General features: G+C 38.6%; 2 protein-coding genes across 4 annotated transcripts; one reads left to right on the top strand and one right to left on the bottom strand.

The window, feature by feature from the left end:
- The first annotated feature begins 1,491 nt into the window (after positions 1–1,491).
- zgc:153913 (carboxypeptidase N subunit 2) lies at positions 1,492–14,320 on the top strand. 3 transcript variants are annotated; one of them, XM_044038124.1, is made up of 3 exons: positions 1,492–1,646; positions 11,789–11,848; positions 12,118–14,320. In XM_044038124.1, exons 1-3 carry the CDS (start codon positions 1,564–1,566, stop codon positions 13,598–13,600), a joined length of 1,626 nt encoding a protein of 541 aa, XP_043894059.1. In that variant the 5' UTR covers positions 1,492–1,563; the 3' UTR covers positions 13,601–14,320. The 3 variants fall into 3 exon arrangements, with proteins under 3 accessions (XP_043894059.1, XP_043894067.1, XP_043894050.1); XM_044038132.1 differs by lacking the exon at positions 1,492–1,646 and adding an exon at positions 11,272–11,339 and having other exon boundaries at positions 12,023–14,320; XM_044038115.1 differs by lacking the exon at positions 1,492–1,646 and having other exon boundaries at positions 11,563–11,848.
- cldn1 (claudin 1) lies at positions 8,549–11,281 on the bottom strand. The gene is made up of 4 exons (XM_044038349.1): positions 10,909–11,281; positions 10,116–10,280; positions 9,713–9,797; positions 8,549–8,958 (listed from the first exon to the last, which is right to left on the bottom strand). The coding sequence occupies exons 1-4, from the start codon at positions 11,129–11,131 to the stop codon at positions 8,796–8,798; spliced, it is 636 nt and encodes a 211-aa protein (XP_043894284.1). The 5' UTR covers positions 11,132–11,281; the 3' UTR covers positions 8,549–8,795.
- Positions 14,321–19,669: the final 5,349 nt, after the last annotated feature.

The following is a 19,669-nucleotide window of genomic DNA, read 5'->3' on the forward strand; positions in this document are numbered from 1 at the left end:
TGTCAGAAGCCATGAGGTGAAAAATAAAAGTATCACAGCTGAAGACCGCAAAAATTAGATTTATTTCTGGCGTCCAGTGTCTCATGATCAGAACCACATGTCTACCATGTGGGTTGTTTGCTTGAAGCTTATTTGAAAATGTTATTTGAGGGAAATCAAAGATGCAAAGGTCTCTATGTAAGCTTCTATTAATATTGATATTATACCACCTTTTATTTCAGGCATCACAGTGTGCTGCAATAGAGGCTGCAAACACAAGACTGTGTGGAAACTATTCAACCAAAACAAGCCAATAAAATAAAACATGTATAAATAAATACATATGAAAATATTCAGCAAACTAAAACTATTAAAAGTACTGATCAAATATAATTAGATTAAATAAAAATGACATGAATCACAAACAGCTGAAACTACTGAACGGTGAAGTTTTTAGCTCAGCACGCTCTAATATTTTTAACCCTTGGGGACGGATATGCTCATTTTACACATTTTTCATTCTCCGTTTGTTCTGATAATTCATGATTATGGCATGAATTTTAGCAAGATTGGGTGTTTTTGTTAGGGTTTTAGCACAAGGTGCGTAGAACCCTATTGAAACTGAAGGAATTATTGTTTTGATCTTGTTATTTCAAGTTCAGCTCCTACAGTGAGGCTAAAACACACTGTGTACTAACAAGAGTTACACTCAGACTGTTAAGCGCAAAAAATGTCCCATTGAAACTGACATTTTTTGAATTTATTACATGCATGTTATTATATCTGGGTGTCATTCTGGGCTTTTGCCTCGGAATTGATCATTTATACTACTCTCCACCTGATCGCGTCATTTCGGCCATATTCAGCATATGATACAAAAAGCATGCTATTTCCACTAGATGGCACTGTAACAAAGCTTGCTGCTAATCATTCAAATATCTAAGGCTGTAATAATTCAACATAAAAATGTTTTATTTTTCATTTAGTATATTGAAAATAATTAATATTTTCAATTTTTTTCATCTAAAAACAAGGTGGCATCATGACAAAAGAAATGGCATATAAAGGGTTAAAATCCTTTAATAGTAATTAGTAAGAAATCAGCTCAGTGTAAATAGAATATATTGTATTGTACAATTTTTTTTATAGCTTGCTTTTAAAAAGCACATTTTTGTGCTTAGCGGCACGAGTGTGACTAACATTAGACCCATCTCTTGCAGCATAATCCGGAAATACAGCTCTTAAACAGGTCAGAGGAAAAATACTGAGGTGCCAGACCATGTAAGGCCTTAAAACAAGCCCAGATTATTATTTTTTAAATCAATTCTAAAATTTCGCTGAAGTGACTGAGTGGAGTATTACAAAATATTAGGAATATGTGTGTGGGAACAGCTCAATTTTGGCCTTGACTTTTTTTTCAGGAAAACAAATGTAAGGTCATTGCAAGCTTCTCAAAACAACTGCTGCAAATCCTCGCTTGGTTGGGTGTCTTTTCCAAAGGTTTGGGTTTTTCATGCAATTGGCTCTCACTGTCCTTCACATGGGAGGAGGCCTGCAGAAACTGCTGGCTTTGTGCGTGTTTGAATGACTTACATCCACATCTTGGTCATATTGTTCTGGATATTTTGGAGACTCCAGTCTGAGATCAATAATCTGCATCAGCCAGGGTAAGAGAGATTTTACAAGAACGCTTGTAACGTGGTCTATCTGGCAACGCAATGATAACGTGACTGGTCAGTCAAAAAGGGGGATTGTTTTTGTACACAAAAATGGAAATATGTGTAAATGTTTGACTAGAAAGGCCTAGAGTTTGTTTGCTGTTGAGCTGCAAGTTGTGTTTCATCCACTCAGATTAAATACAGCACTTATATATAAATATTGTTTACAATTACCCTTTTATATGTACTTTATGCAAGGACAATTGTGACTAAAATGCATCCGTGTAATGTGTGCAGTACAGGAACATCACCAGGCGACACGGACACAAAACTCTGCTCAATATTATCATTATTAATATTATTATTATTATTATTATCAGTCGTAGTAGTAGGGAAATGTTTATTTATGCAAGAAGACTGACTTTTTAAGTCAAAGGATATTAAATAAAGTTGGAATGTGCTGTGATAAATCAACAATATTCAAATGATGCATATTGGATCTACAGGTATACGGAAAGAAACACTTAAGTTAGTTAGTCTTGGGTTAAATGTTTGACGAACAAATTCTGCCTCCAATTTACAAAACAAAAAAACTATAATACTTTCCCAGATAAAACCAGACAAACCCGTTTTTTGACTAATTTTAATCTTTATTTTATCTGAATTATTACCATATGTAATAATAATCCGCACCCTTTCCTGTTTTGTTTACTCTCACAATTAAAATGTGCACATTAGGTAAATATGTTGATTATTTTCTAAAACATTTTATTATCATATTTCTGTTCTATTTACTCATATTATCCTAAATAATAATAATATTTTTGCATTTGTATTTTCAGACTTATATTTTCTAATATCATCATCGTATTCAAGTACCTTTGACTGTCTAAGATTCAGTAAAGTATAATCTAATCTAAAAAATGATGAGTAGTCATATAAAATGGAAATAAACTGAGGTTGTCTGAACTGTTACACATCTGCTCCTGATTTCTTCCAGTTTGAAAGGGAGTTTTATAATTTGGTTTTTATATTTTTGTTTGAAAACATGGGTGACATCACATGACAGCTGACCAAAGAAGTCATCTCTTTTTTGGATGGGAATTTATTGATGGTCCTAATAGCCTACTTCCATTGGTCCAAAAAAAAAAAAAAAAACAATCTCAGGGGTCAAATGGCTCTGCATGTGGGTTTTTATTAGCTTAGCATGTGAGTAGATTGAGGACAAAGTAAAACTCACTACGGATGATTTAATGCAGGGTTAAGAGCAAGAGTTTTGGGGGCTCCAGGTAAAAAGGACTTGACATCTAATCAAAGTGACAGATGCTACTGGCATAGGACCAGGTTAGGAACCCCTAACTGGTGTCACTGCAGAGTCAATCAAAAACACTGAAGGGGATTCTCACAGAAGTGTTAGCTGTGAGATCAACATAACAAGCCATTCTCAGTCTCACACAGCAGCCTCTCAGCTCAGGACTCCGGGGCAGTGAAGTGCTTTGGCTGCACTGTGAAATGCTTCTGGTGGGCGTGGCAGGCAGTGAGTCAGACAAACAGATTTGAGGGGATCCTCAAGGTCAGAGGCATGAAGGTCACCTTGAGGAAATCACATGCATGCTATGTGAAATGTCTGTCAAGCCGTACAAGATCGAAGCAAGTTTCAATTCTAGTAAATGTACGGTTGTACATTGTCAGGTGTTTTTGTGGTGTTTGTTCAAGCATGACCCTCAAACCTTTAATTCAGTGAGTAGCTGTGGTTTTAAAGTAGGTGAGAGAGTTTTTATGGTATAAGCAACACCTTTGCTCTCAGAAGCAGAGGTGTCACTTGCATTCATATCTCTAACCCAAGAGTTGCAAAAATACCCTGATAATGTCCTGACTCTGTGACCTTACTTACTTATTACTTAAATAAGAGCATTTTAGGTGATTGTTTTGCTTTAGTTGTAACTACTCTTTCTATCCCATTCAAATAACTTTATTTTCCCATTAGGATCTTTATGTGTAAACGGCATGAGTGCATATTATACGCACACATATAAACATACTTTATACTTCACATCAAATACTGAGTATACACAGTGCAGTATCTGCAAAATGACTAAATGGAGTGACAAATGGTCCTGATGGTTATGACGATATCCCCACTGGATCATTAGGTCAAAGCAGTTCATTGTCCTCTGTGGACAATTATTCAACGTGTCATTATGTCCATTTCTAGGTCGGTCATGTGATCAAGTCAAAGAGAGCTATTGCTTCTGAAAACGACACTATCTGGCATCAAGCGACACCTCATGGCAGCACACACAGATATTTCTGTGTGCTATTAGATTTCCTAATCTCAGGAGGATCAGTGGAAATACAGCAATCCTGCTCAACCCAGTCGATCCCTGTGTTTCCTGCATGAGGGAGGAGGATTTAAATCTAAATAAATCCTGCACCCTGCTGGTTGCATTTGGTGTTTGTATCCGCTCTAATATGTCATATATTATTGGTGCTGAGGATCGTCATATACAGTACAGTACACACGCCTTCCATGTACTCTTCATGCAGCAGTCGTGTGTATACGTTGAGCTACAGTGCCCTCCAAAGGTATTGGAACAGTGAGGCCGATTCCTTTATTTTATTACATAGACTGAAAACATTTGGGTTTGACATCAAAGGATGAATATTTCAACTTTTATTTCCAAGTATTTACATCTGGATCTGATATACAACATAGAAGATAGCATTATTCGTAACGGAACGCAACATTTTTAGGCGAGCAAAAGTATTGGAACAGATAGACTTAAAAAGGATTAAAGTAAATAAGACTTAATATTTAGTTGCAAATCCTTTGCGTTCAATAACTGCATCAAGCCTGTGACCCACTGACATCACCAGACTTTTGCATTCTTCTGCTGTGATGCTCTTCCAGGCTTTCACCGCAGCCTCTTTCAGTTGTTTTTTGTTTTGGGGGCCGTTTCTGTAGACTTCTGAATTCATTTTGCTGCGGCCATCATGTGTTACATCACCAATGAAGATTAATGAGCCCATCCCAGAAGAAGCCATGCAAGCCCAAGCCATGACATTAACTCCACCATGTTTCACAGATGAGCTTGTAAAGTTTGAATAAACAATGTAATAGGACACACCTGGACAACACAACACCAATAATACTCACATGAAACATGGGTGGGTTCAAACAAAAGGAGCTATCTTCTATGTTGTGTATCAGTTCCAGATATAAATACCTGGACGTAAAAGCTGAAAGTTCATCTTATATTAATCTTTTGATGTCAAACCCAAGTGTTTTCAGTCTATGGCAAAAATAAAGGAATTGGCCTCGGTGTTCCAGTACTATAGAAGGGCACTGAATAGTGGAAAATGAGGAATATCAGCAGAAGTGCAGCCACATCAGACCAATACTTATTCATTATGATCAAGTCCATTGATAGAGAATTAAACCATGCATTCATGTTAAAGCACACTAGTATCTTATGAGTTTTTGTCAATAACAGAATGATCAATGAATCAATACAACACACACGCCTTCCATGCATTCTACATGCAGCAGTCGTGCTTACACGTTGAGCTATAATAGCTTTCTGGAAATAGGATTTGTGAAATTAGCTTACATTCATGTAAGACTGTGCTTAGAGCTGTGTGATAATCAGCCATGCAGAAGGTCAGCGCTTCACTCTGTGTACATGTTACATGCTATTGATCACTGCTGTTATTTACTGTCTGCGTATATACTTTGACTTATTTGTCTATAAGAATAGACATTGTTGATTATCCAGTTGTGGTTAAGATGAGGATTTACACACTGTCTTCAGTCGTTAGCTGCAAGCGACTGGACTCACATCTGAAGAGGCCTCTTGGATGAGATGTTTTCAAACTTAACTCAAGTCCAATCACCTACTGAAGACAAGACTACACTATTAATGACGTTAAACAAACAAGTAACTGCTGGTAATGTAACTCCTGGCAAACCTGAATCTCATTAGAGTTGTGTACGTGACATTTTTAATAACTATCTTCACTGGAAAATCAATACAGATGACACAAAAATACTCCAAATCTTCTCATAATTCCACCTTTTATACTTGACAACACTGATTTCATGTGTAAAATCAGCAGACTACTCCTTTATCAGTAGTAGAAGGAACATCAGCTCCTGTTATGAGATTGTAAATAAAGGCGATAACGACTCTCATGATGATGATCCAAGTGTAGACAGAACAGCAGCAGCAGCGGCTGACCGTCATTCATATCTTGACCTCTGTCGCCCTCTAGTGGCACCTGATTGAATTACAGACTGTTGTATTGAGATGTGATGTATTTATTTTCGTATCTTGTAAATCTCCGACATGCAGACAGATATTTCGAGAACGGAATGATTAAGTCATCCATTGAAAGCTGGAACACGCTTTTTTTTCCCTCTTTCAGTTATTTTGCTTATACATGTCAAAACACATCAATGTGTAAAATACTTTCTCTGAAACAACGTGATGACATCATAGTGAGAGGCACTGCCTCACAGGACGGCATGGTGCTTGGTGCCTACTTTAATTTGCCCGGACTAATTAAAACCACACATATCAGCACATTGACTAAGTCACAAGCTTTCATAGCCATACATAAATGTATTTATATTTTTCTTCTCCACTCAGTCATTGGAGTGATAATAATTTACATTTTCCAGACTTTTTAGTCTAGTCCAGGCCAGGCCGGATTAAAGTAGATAACCAAGAAGTCACTTTAGGTAGAAATCCGTTTTCTCTGATCTGGTCAAAACAGCTCACCAGTTACAGTTCAGTTTAAGAAATGTATAAGAAAATTCTTATACATTCTTATATACAAAAAAACGCAGTCAAACACAACAATTCAACCCCAATCCTGAACCTAAAAAGGCTGTAATCTTTTATTATAAGACATTTTAAAATGTTTGTTTATGGCCAAGTGCTCTGTAAATTATTCCACTATCATGGGGACTAAATAAGAAAAGAAAGCCTGTGTCAAGAGACATGTACATAAAGGGAGATTGCCCAATATAGCCTTGTACCCACAGGTTGTTTAATGTTGAATTATCCCTTTAAGATGATCCCTTTAAGCAATGACCTCTGTTTTCCCCTGTTACTGTGGAGGAAAAATTAGAGTTCAAACTATTTGTACATATGACAATTTACTCAAAATGAAATCAGTGAATTAACAACTAACAGAAACTATTGAGATTACACAATTTTTATTGTGTATTTCTCTATAACAAGTTATTTGTTTGTCTCTATATTTCTGTGTATGATGGTCATCACTCTTTGCAAACCCATGTTTCACCAGAAGGTGGAGCTCTCTGCAGTCAGGGCACAGTATGAGACAGCTGTGTATTGGTGGTGTAGATAAAACCACAGGTATAATGTTTTGTTTTGTGTGTATATGCATATGTTGGTGTGATGGGAGGGTTAAAAAAAATCTCTGCAGTTCTCATACGCACGGAGGATTTTTTTGAGAGCTGTTTTTCATGTTACATTTGTGAACATGACATGTTGGGACACGAGGAGCCGGGGGTCTGAGGTATGTCTGTCAGAGCCACTCCTCTGTTTTCAACCTCCAAGTTTCGAGTTAACATTACCCGAGGCAACACATTTCAACATGAAGACACTGGAACAGTGAAAATAATAAGCATCGTTGTACAAATTAAGGTTTGGCTCTGCTAAAACCAGGTAACTTTTCAAAATGAAAAACTTATGTTTGGCGATGAGCTCGAAACTGTTCTTGGTGACTTTAAAGTTTTAAAAATTGGAGCCCTAGTCTGTTTTCCTCGCATTGCCTCTTCATTTGTCTGTTATTTGTGTTTTACAGTAGTAATTTTGTTTTGTAAAATAGATCTTGATCTCAAATACTAAATTAAAATTTAAAAAAAGTCCATCTTTGTCCTGTGTTGTCTTTTTAGAGCACTGAATGCTCACATTGAAACTTTAAAGCAAACATGTTGGACATTTCCTTCTACTTGCTATGACATTTCCACGTATCTTTTTTTCTGTGTAATTATGTCTGTCAGTTTTTGCATAAGCAGAAATAAAAAAAAAGAAAAGAAAAAAAAGATACATTTAATTCACCAAGCTCCTCCTTCCTTATGATGAAGGTGTGGTTTGGTTTCAGCACAGAGGGGATGAGGAGGTGGAGGCGAGTGGGGAATTTAAGTCCGTCTGACGTGTGTGTGTGTTTCACATCACAAAATAAATGTATAAAACCATTACCAGAGAGGAAGGAATTTTATTTTACATGTAACGATACAATAATGATTTTAAAGATAAAAAAGCATAAAAGCAAATGGGTTTTAGTTGTAATGATTGTGGAGGCAAAAAGGTATTTTGTCTAACCTTTAAGGGGGGGATGTTTTGTTATACTTGAGTTCAGGGTATTAATTATCATTTCAAGTAAAATGTTCTATTCAAGTCACTGCTTCTGTCACCATTGTTAACTTGTGAAGAATTCTATGTCACAACCTTTTCAGTACAGTATGTGTGAGGGATGCACGATATTGGCTTCAAAACGTATTATTGGATATTGGCAAAACACACCTAGATCTGCCAATGTGACTTACTGACAAGGCTAAATATGCTGAAACCTCCTTAACCTCTATGCTATCGCCCTGTGCTATTATTTTTCCACATTTATTTATTTAGCGCAATTTAGAAAATGTACATCATGTCTGCTGTGACATGAATATAAAAACGTTATGTTCATTTCACTACAGAAGAGACTAAATTACCTTCACAGTTGTCGCAGGGGATAAATGCATATGTATTAGGGATGGGAATCGGTATCACGTCGATATTGGTAAAAATGTAAATAAAAATCGGCAAAAGCATTTTAGTTAAGTCATGTTTGGGCTGTTCATTACAACGATATTTGTTACACAGCTGGAGAATTATGTCTTTGAAATGACTCAGCATAAAATGACTGTAGTTTGTGATATCGGTATCAGTTTTGTTCACAAAAAAGTGGTATGTCCCATCTCCAATATCTAAAGTCCAATATCGTGCATCCCTATTCGGGGGGGTGGGGGTTTATATGAAAGACAACAAACTGACTATCCCAACAACTAAAAAACACACATCAGTTATAAGACCTTCAAATATACACACTGCAAAACAGAGGCAGGACGGAGCAATTGTCCCTCTAGACGTAGTCCTTGCCCGTCTGTCCGGCAGAGTGAGTGTGTGGGTAGCGTGGAGATTTCCCTGCACCTTTGGCAGGACAAGTGCAGCACAGGAAGCTCCCTCCTATAATGATGAGACAAGCAGCTCCCCATCCCACATACAAGGCACTTCCAAATTCATACCTGTGAATGACACACAGATTACATTTACACTTTCGCGAGAAAGATGTTTTTTCCTCCTAACACCAGACTACACATCTAAGAACAATCTAATCCCTCATCATCTGAGTCACAAGTGCAGTTTAAAACTGGTTAATCCATTAGTGTCACTTGTGAATACAATTACCATTTGGATTCATCACTGGTTTATAATAATTAGGTTTTTAATTTGATTAACACTTTATAAATAATTATTAAAGATTAATGGTTGATTTATAATCCACCTTTCCAAAACTGATACAGTCTCACTATTTGGCAAGATCCTGCTACAGTTTATTACCCAATAATCTTACTGATGTGTTACTGTTTATAAAACATATTATAAAAATGTAAAACACACAGAACAGACAAATAGGCACACTATTTGGCAAGCAATACATCACTGTTGCCTGTTAAGCTTAGCTGGGGGTTAGTCTGGCTTTACTCAAAACATACAAAAACCAGTGTTAAACTCAAGGCACATCAGGTTCTGGTTTTACATGTGTTTACATAGTGGACACTTTGATTTTTCTCAGAGGGTAGGAAGTGGACATCCTGCTGTACTTCAGCTGGACCAGTTTCGGGCCACAGCTTCCTGTTAAAGTGCTTATATTCCAAAATGTCAAACTGTTCCTGTAAGTGTTTCTGTAATGATGAACCAACGGGACCAACGGGTTTGTTAAGTGTCTGTCCCCTACCCTTTTTCAAACACCTGATCATTTACAAACAGTTAACTCACCTTGCATTGGTAGGAGTGAATGGGTTGTAGAAATCCTTAGCAATTCTGTGACCATACCAAGATGTTCCCACCAGAGTGAGCAGACCTGCAAAACCAACAAGCTTATATTTATCCTTTAGTGCGTGTATGGTATTTGTAGCTTTGTGAGGACCAAATATCAAATAAACCATACAGAGTGAGGACATTTTGGGAAAGTGAGGACATTTTGGCTGTTCCTTACATCTTTAAATAGCCTTTTATGGGGTAAAGACATGGTTTTAGGGTTAGAATAAGGTTAGGGTAAGTGGTAAGGTTAGACACTTAGTTGTGATGGTTAAGGGTAAGGGGCGAGGGAATGCATTGTGTCAATGTGTCCTCACTAAGACAAAAAACCAAGTTTGTGTGTGTGCGTCTGAATTCTAACCTGCGATAATGAAGACAATTCCTCCAGCCAGCGCCACCTTGTCCTTCTGCTCTTCTTGATCTACCATGCAGGTGGTGCATCTCATGCCCACCACCGCCACCATGATGGCAATGAAATTCAACAAGACGGCGGCCAGCATCAATCCCCGTGTGCCCTGTACAATGCCTAGAGACCAAGACAATTTAGAAGGATTCATTCAGATTCATGGATTTATGAAGCTTGTTATTTTTGTCTTAAGTTTAAATCACTTTGATCACCCAAACTCTTTCTTCCTCTGTCCATTTACATAATTCTTTAAATTTAATCACAGATTACACGCTTTTCCTAAAAATTAAAATTAAACAAGCAGCACTGACCTCAAAGTTAGGTAAACAGTGTGCACACGTTTGTTTATAGCAGACACAAATAGGCGAGAATGTGGGTAAAAATGAGTCACAATGCATTTCAATAGCCATAGGAGTCACTTGTGGATCAGCCAGCTGCAGGTATTTGAGTGACATGTCTGTGCACGTCACAGTTCTTTCATGGAGTTAAAAGCTCACCTCTTCAATGACCAGAGGGATTTCTTTAAAAACTATTCTAAACATTTCAGTATTTTAGTGAAAGTCATTTTCATTTCAAGAAAAAAAAATTTAAATTACACCATATATAATCATAAATGACTGATTTCTCCCCAACACAATATATTTGTAAAAGAGGACATTTATTACAGACACACATTAAGCTCAGTAATGCCATGAATAACAATTGATATTATGTTCATTTGTTGGCATTTCTAGTAAAACAATGTTACCTGGTAGCTGGAGAAGTGAGTCATAGACTTTACACTGGATCTGGCCTGTGCTCTGTGATACACAGGATTTCCACAATCCTTCATACATGGCCTGGGCTGTGATGATGTTGTCTCCTGCATAGGATGAAGCTTTCCACTCCACCATGATCGTGGATGCTATTGCGCCAATGAAGCCCAGGAAGGCTAGTGTGAAGCCAAGGAGCTGTATTCCTGCATTCGCCATAGTTGTAATGTAAGAGCTGGTAAAGAATCTCACTGTATAAACTAAAAAAAAAAGGAAAGAAAAAAAAAGAAAAACGGAGGCAGAAAAATTACAGATTGTCCCTTAAAAAGTTCCTGGTGGCTTTAGGTGGTGGAGCTGGTCTTGAATGGAGTCTACCTGTGCATCCTCAGGGAACAAAGGTCCAGGAATGCCTTCAACTCTGACAGAGGTTAGGAGGGGAAGGTCACCACCTAGTGGATATTGTCATATCCTGCATGCTTCTTACAAACCAGCATAATTCAAACACATACTTAATGAGGAATGACAGTGTTGTTGAAATTTAAAGCTCTCTCCTTCATCACTGTTGATTCATTACTATTATGAAAACAAAGAAATAAAACAATAAACAGATCAAATAAATATAATAAACATAATTATTAGTACTCGTAGCAGTACTTTTTTAGAAATAGTACTTTTTCTCTTGTTTTGTTTTGATGAATAGTGACTCAACATGAACAGACTGAATCCAGAACCAACATTAAAAAGAACTAAAACTGAGTTACAGCACTGTCAGTGTTTTTCTGCTGTGTGCAGATTGTACCATGGCAGACACTGGTCTCTGACCAAAGGTTTTGTCTTGCCTAATTCAGGCTTGTTGTCATTTGCACTTTGTGTCAGCTTTCCTGTAGATCCACAAAGAAACTTGAGTCAATGCTTCCGGATCCCTGAAACACAGAGGTATGTTGCACTCTTTCATTCATTTAAATTCATTGAAAGAAAGGAGGATTTCTCATTCTTCCATCTGTGGAAGATATGTTAACTTAAACCGTAGCATACACTGACTCCTGTTCAAGCATAAAAACTATTTTAGTTTTCTGTAAAATCATACAAGCTCTATTCATGTTTCCACAGTGAAAAATGGAGAAACAATTGTGTCTGACTGTGTTCCTGGTGCTGATTCTCTGTCACAATGCCAACACAGAGTTACAACCCTCTTGTCCGTACAGATGCCAGTGTTTCACGACAAGCCAAGTTCTGTGTGCAGATGAACGGATGACATCTTTGCCCAGTAACATGTCCAAGCAGGTCAAGGACTTTATTTTAATGACATCTGCTGTGGCGTATCTGTTCCCACACACTTTGGAGGAGAGCCCCCAACTCACCAAACTGGTGTTCTTAAATAATGCTCTGCGCAGTATTCACTCACAGGCTTTTCAGCATATGACTGAGCTGCAGGAGTTGGAGATCAGTGGAAACCCCTGGCTCGAACATCTCATTCTGGGGACATTTTCAAATCAGACAAACATGACCATACTGCTTCTCAACTTCAACAGATTCAAGACGGTGCTTCCCGGAATGTTTGACTCCCTGAAACAACTAGAAACTCTGCAGATGAAGGGAAACATCATATCACACCTGCCTCACTCTCTTTTCCAGAATCTCCACCACCTACATGTACTGGACTTGTCCCAGAATAAAATTGAAGTAGTGGGAAGAGACACTTTTTCTGGTCTGGCTGAGCTGAAGGTGCTTAAAATTAACAACAACCTCATTAGCAATCTTACATTTGACACCTTCCACAATATGTCTCAGCTGAAAGAGCTTCACCTGGAAGGGAACAAAATATCGGTACTCCATGAAGGCATCTTCTCTGAATTAACTAACCTAAATGTGTTGAACCTCCGTGGAAACCTTCTTACAACCTTCAGTGATAGCGTTTTTGGATTCAATAACTCAAATTTGACAGAGCTGAACCTTAAAGGAAATAGACTGACTGAACTGTCCTTGTTAAGCTGTTTAACATCTCTCACTGACCTCATATTGTCCACCAATCAGCTCTCCAGCCTTCATGAAGACACATTTAGAAATCTTACCATGCTGGAGAATCTGGATCTCTCTGAAAACCAACTCACATTTCTGCCTGAACGAATCTTCAATAATCTATTTGCTATAAAAACAATTGACCTCCACATAAACAATCTGAGCAAGGTCGAGCCCAAACTGTTTGAGGACCAGATACTCATTCAGCAACTCTACTTGTCCAACAACCAACTTGAAACTCTTCCAATTGGCGTCTTTGACCCTTTTGTCATCCAGCACACAGTGAGGATTCATGGGAATCCTTGGAAATGTGACTGCCACATGTGGTACCTACATGACTGGGTGCTGAGAAACAGCCAAGATATAGAGATGCTGGACAGTGTGCTCTGTGAGAGCCCCGGGTTTTTGAGAAGACGGACAGTTGTCTCCATTGATAAGAACCAGCTGGTTTGTACTGTGTCGATAGAAAAGATTCCTAATCACAGTCGATGTAGTTTGCAAGCATTCAATGACACCATGATCATCATGTGTAAAGTGGATAAATGTTCTCCCCTGACAGTGAAGGTTCAGTTTCAGGAAGATGACAATATTAAAGAGCATGTTTTTGGAAATAAGCCTGAACATTCCCAGTGCAGAAATGACACAAGGGTTGAGAACCCCATTGATTAAATCTGTTAATTAGATGCTGTTTGATGTACAAATACAGTACGTTTCCATGCATTTGTTGTTGCTTAATACTAAGACTCACATTATACTCAGTTCTGACTTTCAGAGTCAATACTGTAAACAAACCTGCTTAATGATAAGAGGGGTGGATGAACCCTTCTCTGGTTAAGATCAAAGTTCAGCTTAGTCATTTTGAAGACCCTGTCATTTCTAAAAGAAACAATGTCAAACACGTCAATCATCTGCCAACATGTGTTTGTCACAACAGAACAACTATAACTATGAATATTTTAAATGTGTCCAGTAACTGTGGCTGTTTCATGTTAGAAGAAAACAGAATATTTACCTCATCTATATGTTCGCAAAATCGGGTTGTCATAGAAATATAATGCAACTATACGGTATCTTTCTACATATGGAATCTATCAGTAAAATGTACTTTTTCATGATAATCACAGTTCACCACTACCTTGAAACATATAGAATTCATAATTTTCATCCACTCTATCTTCTTCAGTTTCTCCCTTCCCTACTAGTGCTGAACAATTAATCGAAATTTTACTGCAAAGAGGCAAAATATTTGTGAAAGCCGAAATGTGTGTCAAAATATACATTTTGTCTTGATTTATACACATCTTATTCTATGGACTTAAGAGAACAATCTCAGTGGACATAAGGTGATAGGCATAGTACACCCTGGACAGTTCACCAGTTCATCACAGGGTCACACAGAGACAAAAAAAACAAAACATCCACTCACACACTTGCATCTACGGTCAATCTAGAGTGTCCAATTTACCTAATCCCCAAGTCTGCATGTTTTTGGACTGTGGGAGGAAACCAGAGAACCAGGAGAAAAGCCACACAAACACGGGGAGAACATGCAAACTCCACGCAGAAAGGCCCTTGTAATATACACAATTAGATATTTATTCAAAATCATTGAGCCCTACTCACTACCCTTGAGTATAGAGAGGGATGATAAGGAGTGAGGGAGCAGAGGGGAGGAGGGAAGCCTGAGCGCAACAAGGCACACAGATGGCTACACCTTGAATATAGCACTCTCGCCCACGCTTAATAAGGGTCAAAGGCCAGAGGGTCGATTGGGTCTTCAGTCTGAGCTGAATCACATCACAATTCACACCACAAAACGCAGTGGCTGTCTTATTACCAGCGATTGGAAGGCTCGCCTTAAGTTGTCGAAAATCCTCTCGACCAAAACTATGGGGTAAACAAGACATTTAACATTAGGGTTGTTAGCAAGTGAGCAGAAAGACTTGTGGAAGTCGTTTAACTCATTCTTAATTCAGCAGGTTACAAAACTAATCATTTATACAAAATTAAACATGCGGATCACTTTAAAACATTTACAATTGAAACTGTTTTCCTAACTGATCCTCTGTAACTACTACAACCTTTTAAACAGGTATCACTTGCAGGTGCATCTTGTGGCTAACGAGTCAGTTCCTTCATATTAGGTACACCGTGCATTCATCCGGCTGATAAATGTGACTACAATAAATGTTTATGCTCCACCACTGAATGTTAACCACATCAACTTTTCAGCTGCATTTACGGCTTGTTGTGCTGCACCCAAGTGGTCAAAGTCAACTAACTGAGGTTTAAATTTACTTTAAAGCTGTAGAGTGTAGCTTTTTGATCTAAACAAATGTCTACTACATTCAAATTACTGTTAAAATAAAGCCTATGAGCTCCACATAATGTATCTCAGTGTACTACTGTTTTGTTGTCGTGTCTGCTGCGATATTACCACGCTGCTCACAGTGCGACACAATGCGCTTCACAACTAAGCTGGCAGGGAGGAAGAAGCACACTGCATGAGTCAACCAAGAAAGCGTCAAATAGTTGCACTATGGCTGAAAACACCAAAAAGCACCCATGAAAAGTTCAAGTTAGAGCAATGCCTGGACGCCAGTGTACTTTCCTAGGTTAATAGAGTTATCATTAATACCAACTCAGCTGTCAGCAGCATCCCTCAACACCAATTACTCCATGGCCTCACAAACTTACAACAGCGGGGTGTGAGTGCCGTCTTGGGGGAACAATGAAAAGCACCTTTTAACCCCCAACTCTCCGTCCTGCATAGAAGGCAGTTAGAGCCGGACACCATGCTTCACACAGCAGTTCTTCAGATGGGAAAGGAAAGAAACAGAGGGGAGGAGACATTATCTAGTGAGACACACAGCGTCCAAATCAACACAAAGCACTGGGGGGTTTTCCCACAGAGTTTAGACTGACCAGTGAGGAGGGAGGTGGCGAGGGGAGGGTTGGGTTCTTGAGACAAAGAGCAGAGGTCATCTGAGACTCAGCCCCTGGGGCAAGAATTCAAGGAGAGCTTTTTTTTTCCCAATCTAAAAAAATGTAAAGTAATTCCAAAATCAAGTCGTTTTATGCATCTTTTATCAGTAACATTATGATCATGTGTAATTTCTTGAGGTGCATCAATAACTCAGGACAGAAGTCCCAGTCTTAAGGACAAGTTGGTATGTAATTGTATGAATATTTCTTTTAACTTAACTTTCATACTAGTTTTTTCTTCCAGCTTCACTAAATGAGTTCAGTCAATCGTAAAAAGGACGATAACCACCCTTTACTATAATGTGAACAGGTGTCTATTAGATCCTCACTCTCAGCCAATGAGAGGTCGACACCCATCATCCATGATACGATGACCTGAACAGCTCAAGAACACAAATGGGCCATTTTGCACACTCAAAATGTGAGCCTTGCTTACAAACAAGGGTCAATATTTACCCCTCAGTGCACGCAGACCCCCGGGTAGAGGCTAAATTGGTGTTGCCTACCAAATTAAGAACAGATGACCTGATGTGGATGTTAAGTGGACGGAGAGATGTCACCAGAATGGTAATCTTTTTGCATACCGATGCTCTGGCCTTTTGTCTTGTTTGTGCCTATTGGAGGATAACAAGAAGCTATAAGCTCCTTATCATCACATAACAATTATGGAGGATGAATCCGGAGCTGTGGCCCTCTGGACCTTGCTCTCATGGGGCTGTCCTGGTTTTGTTTCGACCTATACAAATGGAGGTTTTATTATGCATGCATGCAGCCCTTCATTGTTTATCAGTCCTTGTAAAGAGTCACTGCAAAATTTAGCAGCAGCCCAACAATTCACCCCCCCTCCCGCCACTATTGTTTAGAGAGATATTGATAACTTTTGTCAAGTGCACTTACCCCTCCTTTTCAGGCGCTTAGCATCAAAACTGAGAGATGAAAGGACTCACAGGTTTTTGGCCACATGATCTGCAGCTCTTTAAGTTTTATCATAACATCTGATTTATTAAGGGCACCTACTGCAAAAAAGTGAAAAGGCATCACTAGTACGCTTAAGGCAGGCTTGTCCAAAATGCAACCTGGAGCCTAAGACAGCTCAGCCCTGGGGACTGAATTTCATGTAAACCTCCATTTACCGTCACATCGACAGGGCTCCATGCCAGTTCGCAAACCTAACTTTTTGAAAGAAACCTCAGCCTGACACAGTGGACAAGACAGGGCACAATATCCCATGTTGTATTCCTACAATCTTCCACCAACTGCACATCAACATCCATTCAAACCAGATTCAACACCTGGTCCTTCAACATCACTACACATTTAGAGCTAAAGACATCATAATTACTGCATGTAGGAAACTCAGCAGCAAAATAATGCAGCAATGGCACGTTACGTACAGTCCGTGCCTCATAAGCCAAGTTGATATTTGTGTGGTGGTAACCATGTTGAAATGTGCTACATATATTGAAGTTGGTTTTGTTTACACATTTAGTTTCATTAAAGTGAGGAAAGGTACAGCCGCCAGGATAGATGCGTGGCACTTAACATTTGTGGATTAACCCAGACACTTTATGGGCATACATTTAATCTTCAGTAGTTAGCTGTGAGCAACTAGACTAGCAAGACAGTTGCCAGCAACTAAGTACTGAAGGCCTTTACATTCAAGAAAGATACTACACGTCAACATCTTACATACATTCATTCATTCATACCACCCAAAAAAAAGTGGACAATGTTACTTCAACCAGCAACAGGCAGACCACAACCTGTGGCTATTGCTCCATGAGCAACCCTCAGCTATTTGACAGATGGAAAGCAGGAGAAGACAATGAACATGGCCATGTTGAACTTACACTTTCAGCAAATTCAAGGGGAGAATGCAGATAAATGTATACAGGCATGATGGCCAAGAAAAAGAGTGAGTGGGGGCACGGCGGCCTCCCAGAATTAAAATACATGACACCTACTGTTTTGAAGATCTTCATACAGATCAACCTGAAAAAGGGAAAAAACAAAAAAACAATGTGTCCCGTCTACTGATTTTCAATAGTTGAAAACTATTCCCACGGAAAAACACTCAATAGTAAAAAAAATTAACTGCAGTGAGTTATCATTACTGAGTTTAACAATCTAATTTTTTCTAACTCCTCATTTCTTTGTGCCATACTAAACCATTGAAACTGAATAATTCCAAGATTTGAGAAACAACATTTTATGGACCAAACATGAAAATAAATCACAGATAAATAAATCATTAGCTGCACCCTTATTTACACCAACGATTTACCTGCTGTGACCTGAAAAGGCCCCAATTCAGATAATAAGCAACAATTGATGAAACATTGAGAGAATAATTCAGCCACTGTTAAATATAGACACAAATGAGCCAATAATTAAACTGCAATGAAGCTATAATTGAGTCACCAGCGAGGCACAATTCATATTACATTGAGCCAAAGCTGGAATTGAGCAAATAAGCAAACAACGAGGCAGAATTATGCTGATAATGAGGTAAAGCATAGCCAACATTGAGCTAAGACTAACTATGAGAAAACAATTGAGCTTTTAAACTCCACAATTAAGCAACCATTTACCGTTAAAATAACTTGAAAAAAGTTACTCACCATTCTGGACTAGCCATCACTCTGGATCAGGTCAAACCACCATCTTGAATCTCCTTGCCATGTTTTTAGACAGGAGCTGCTGCACGTGGGCAACTTTTCGGCGTCTGACGTCACGCCGCGGGAAACTTTTTTCTTTACTTTTTCTTTTTTTAGAAGTCCCCTCCTTCAAGAACAGCGTCACTTTTTTCGTTTTGCGGCTCGAATGCGCGGCTTCTCTTGGCCGGAGGAAGAGAAAGAGGAGGAAGCCGCGGTCATCAGCTGATTGAAAACACCTGTGTGAAAATGATCAGGTGTGTCATATGTCACCAATCAATCAATCAATCAATCAGTCTCCTCTTGTTGCACTTTCATATGCTGGTAACCAATGGCGTAGGCAAAAATGAAAATGATGTATTAGGGGGATTATTTATCTTAGTGGGGTTATGATGTTTAGAATCTTAGGGAGTCCATCACAAAAAAAAAATAAAAAAACTACATTATTATGTGTTTTTGTAACTTTGGCCATCATTTGTGTCTCTGCGGTTTCACTGATCTCACCATAGGAATCCAGAGATGAAAAGGAAGAAGAAGAGGTCATGGATGATTACACCCAGGAGACATTTGTGAGTTAGAATAAGGATGAATGAGCACATCATAATATTTGTAACAATTGCCATTTACACAGCTTGGTTGTGTGTAATGTGCAACTCAGGCATACTAGTGTAAAGGTAGGTCAAATTTCAAACAGGACGACAAAGTAACAAAGTTGAGAGTTTTGATGGTGATGGTGATGTTGCAGTACAGGCCTGAATCTCAGCAATTAACTTGATGAGAATATTATTTCTTAGAAATAAAAATGGAAAAAGCAACAACATTTAAGATATTATAAATCATACTTGTCCTCATCCCCTCACTTTCACTTTGACTTTTCTCCAACTCCCACAAGTTATTTAAGCTGGTGTCTGGTGTCATGTGGTTTCCAGTGTTGTCAGCTTAGCCAGGACAAACGTTAAGACTGTAATTTGAGTGTTTGCATTGTGGGATGTTTAACTTTGAGGGAACACCTGCAGTGAAAGTGTATCTCTATGGTCCCCCTCATAAGCCCTCGTGGGCATATGGCCAACAACTACAGAGAAAAACAAGACCCCCACCT

This window comes from Solea senegalensis, linkage group LG1 (genome assembly GCF_019176455.1).
Source record: "Solea senegalensis isolate Sse05_10M linkage group LG1, IFAPA_SoseM_1, whole genome shotgun sequence".
Lineage (NCBI taxonomy): Eukaryota > Metazoa > Chordata > Actinopteri > Pleuronectiformes > Soleidae > Solea > Solea senegalensis.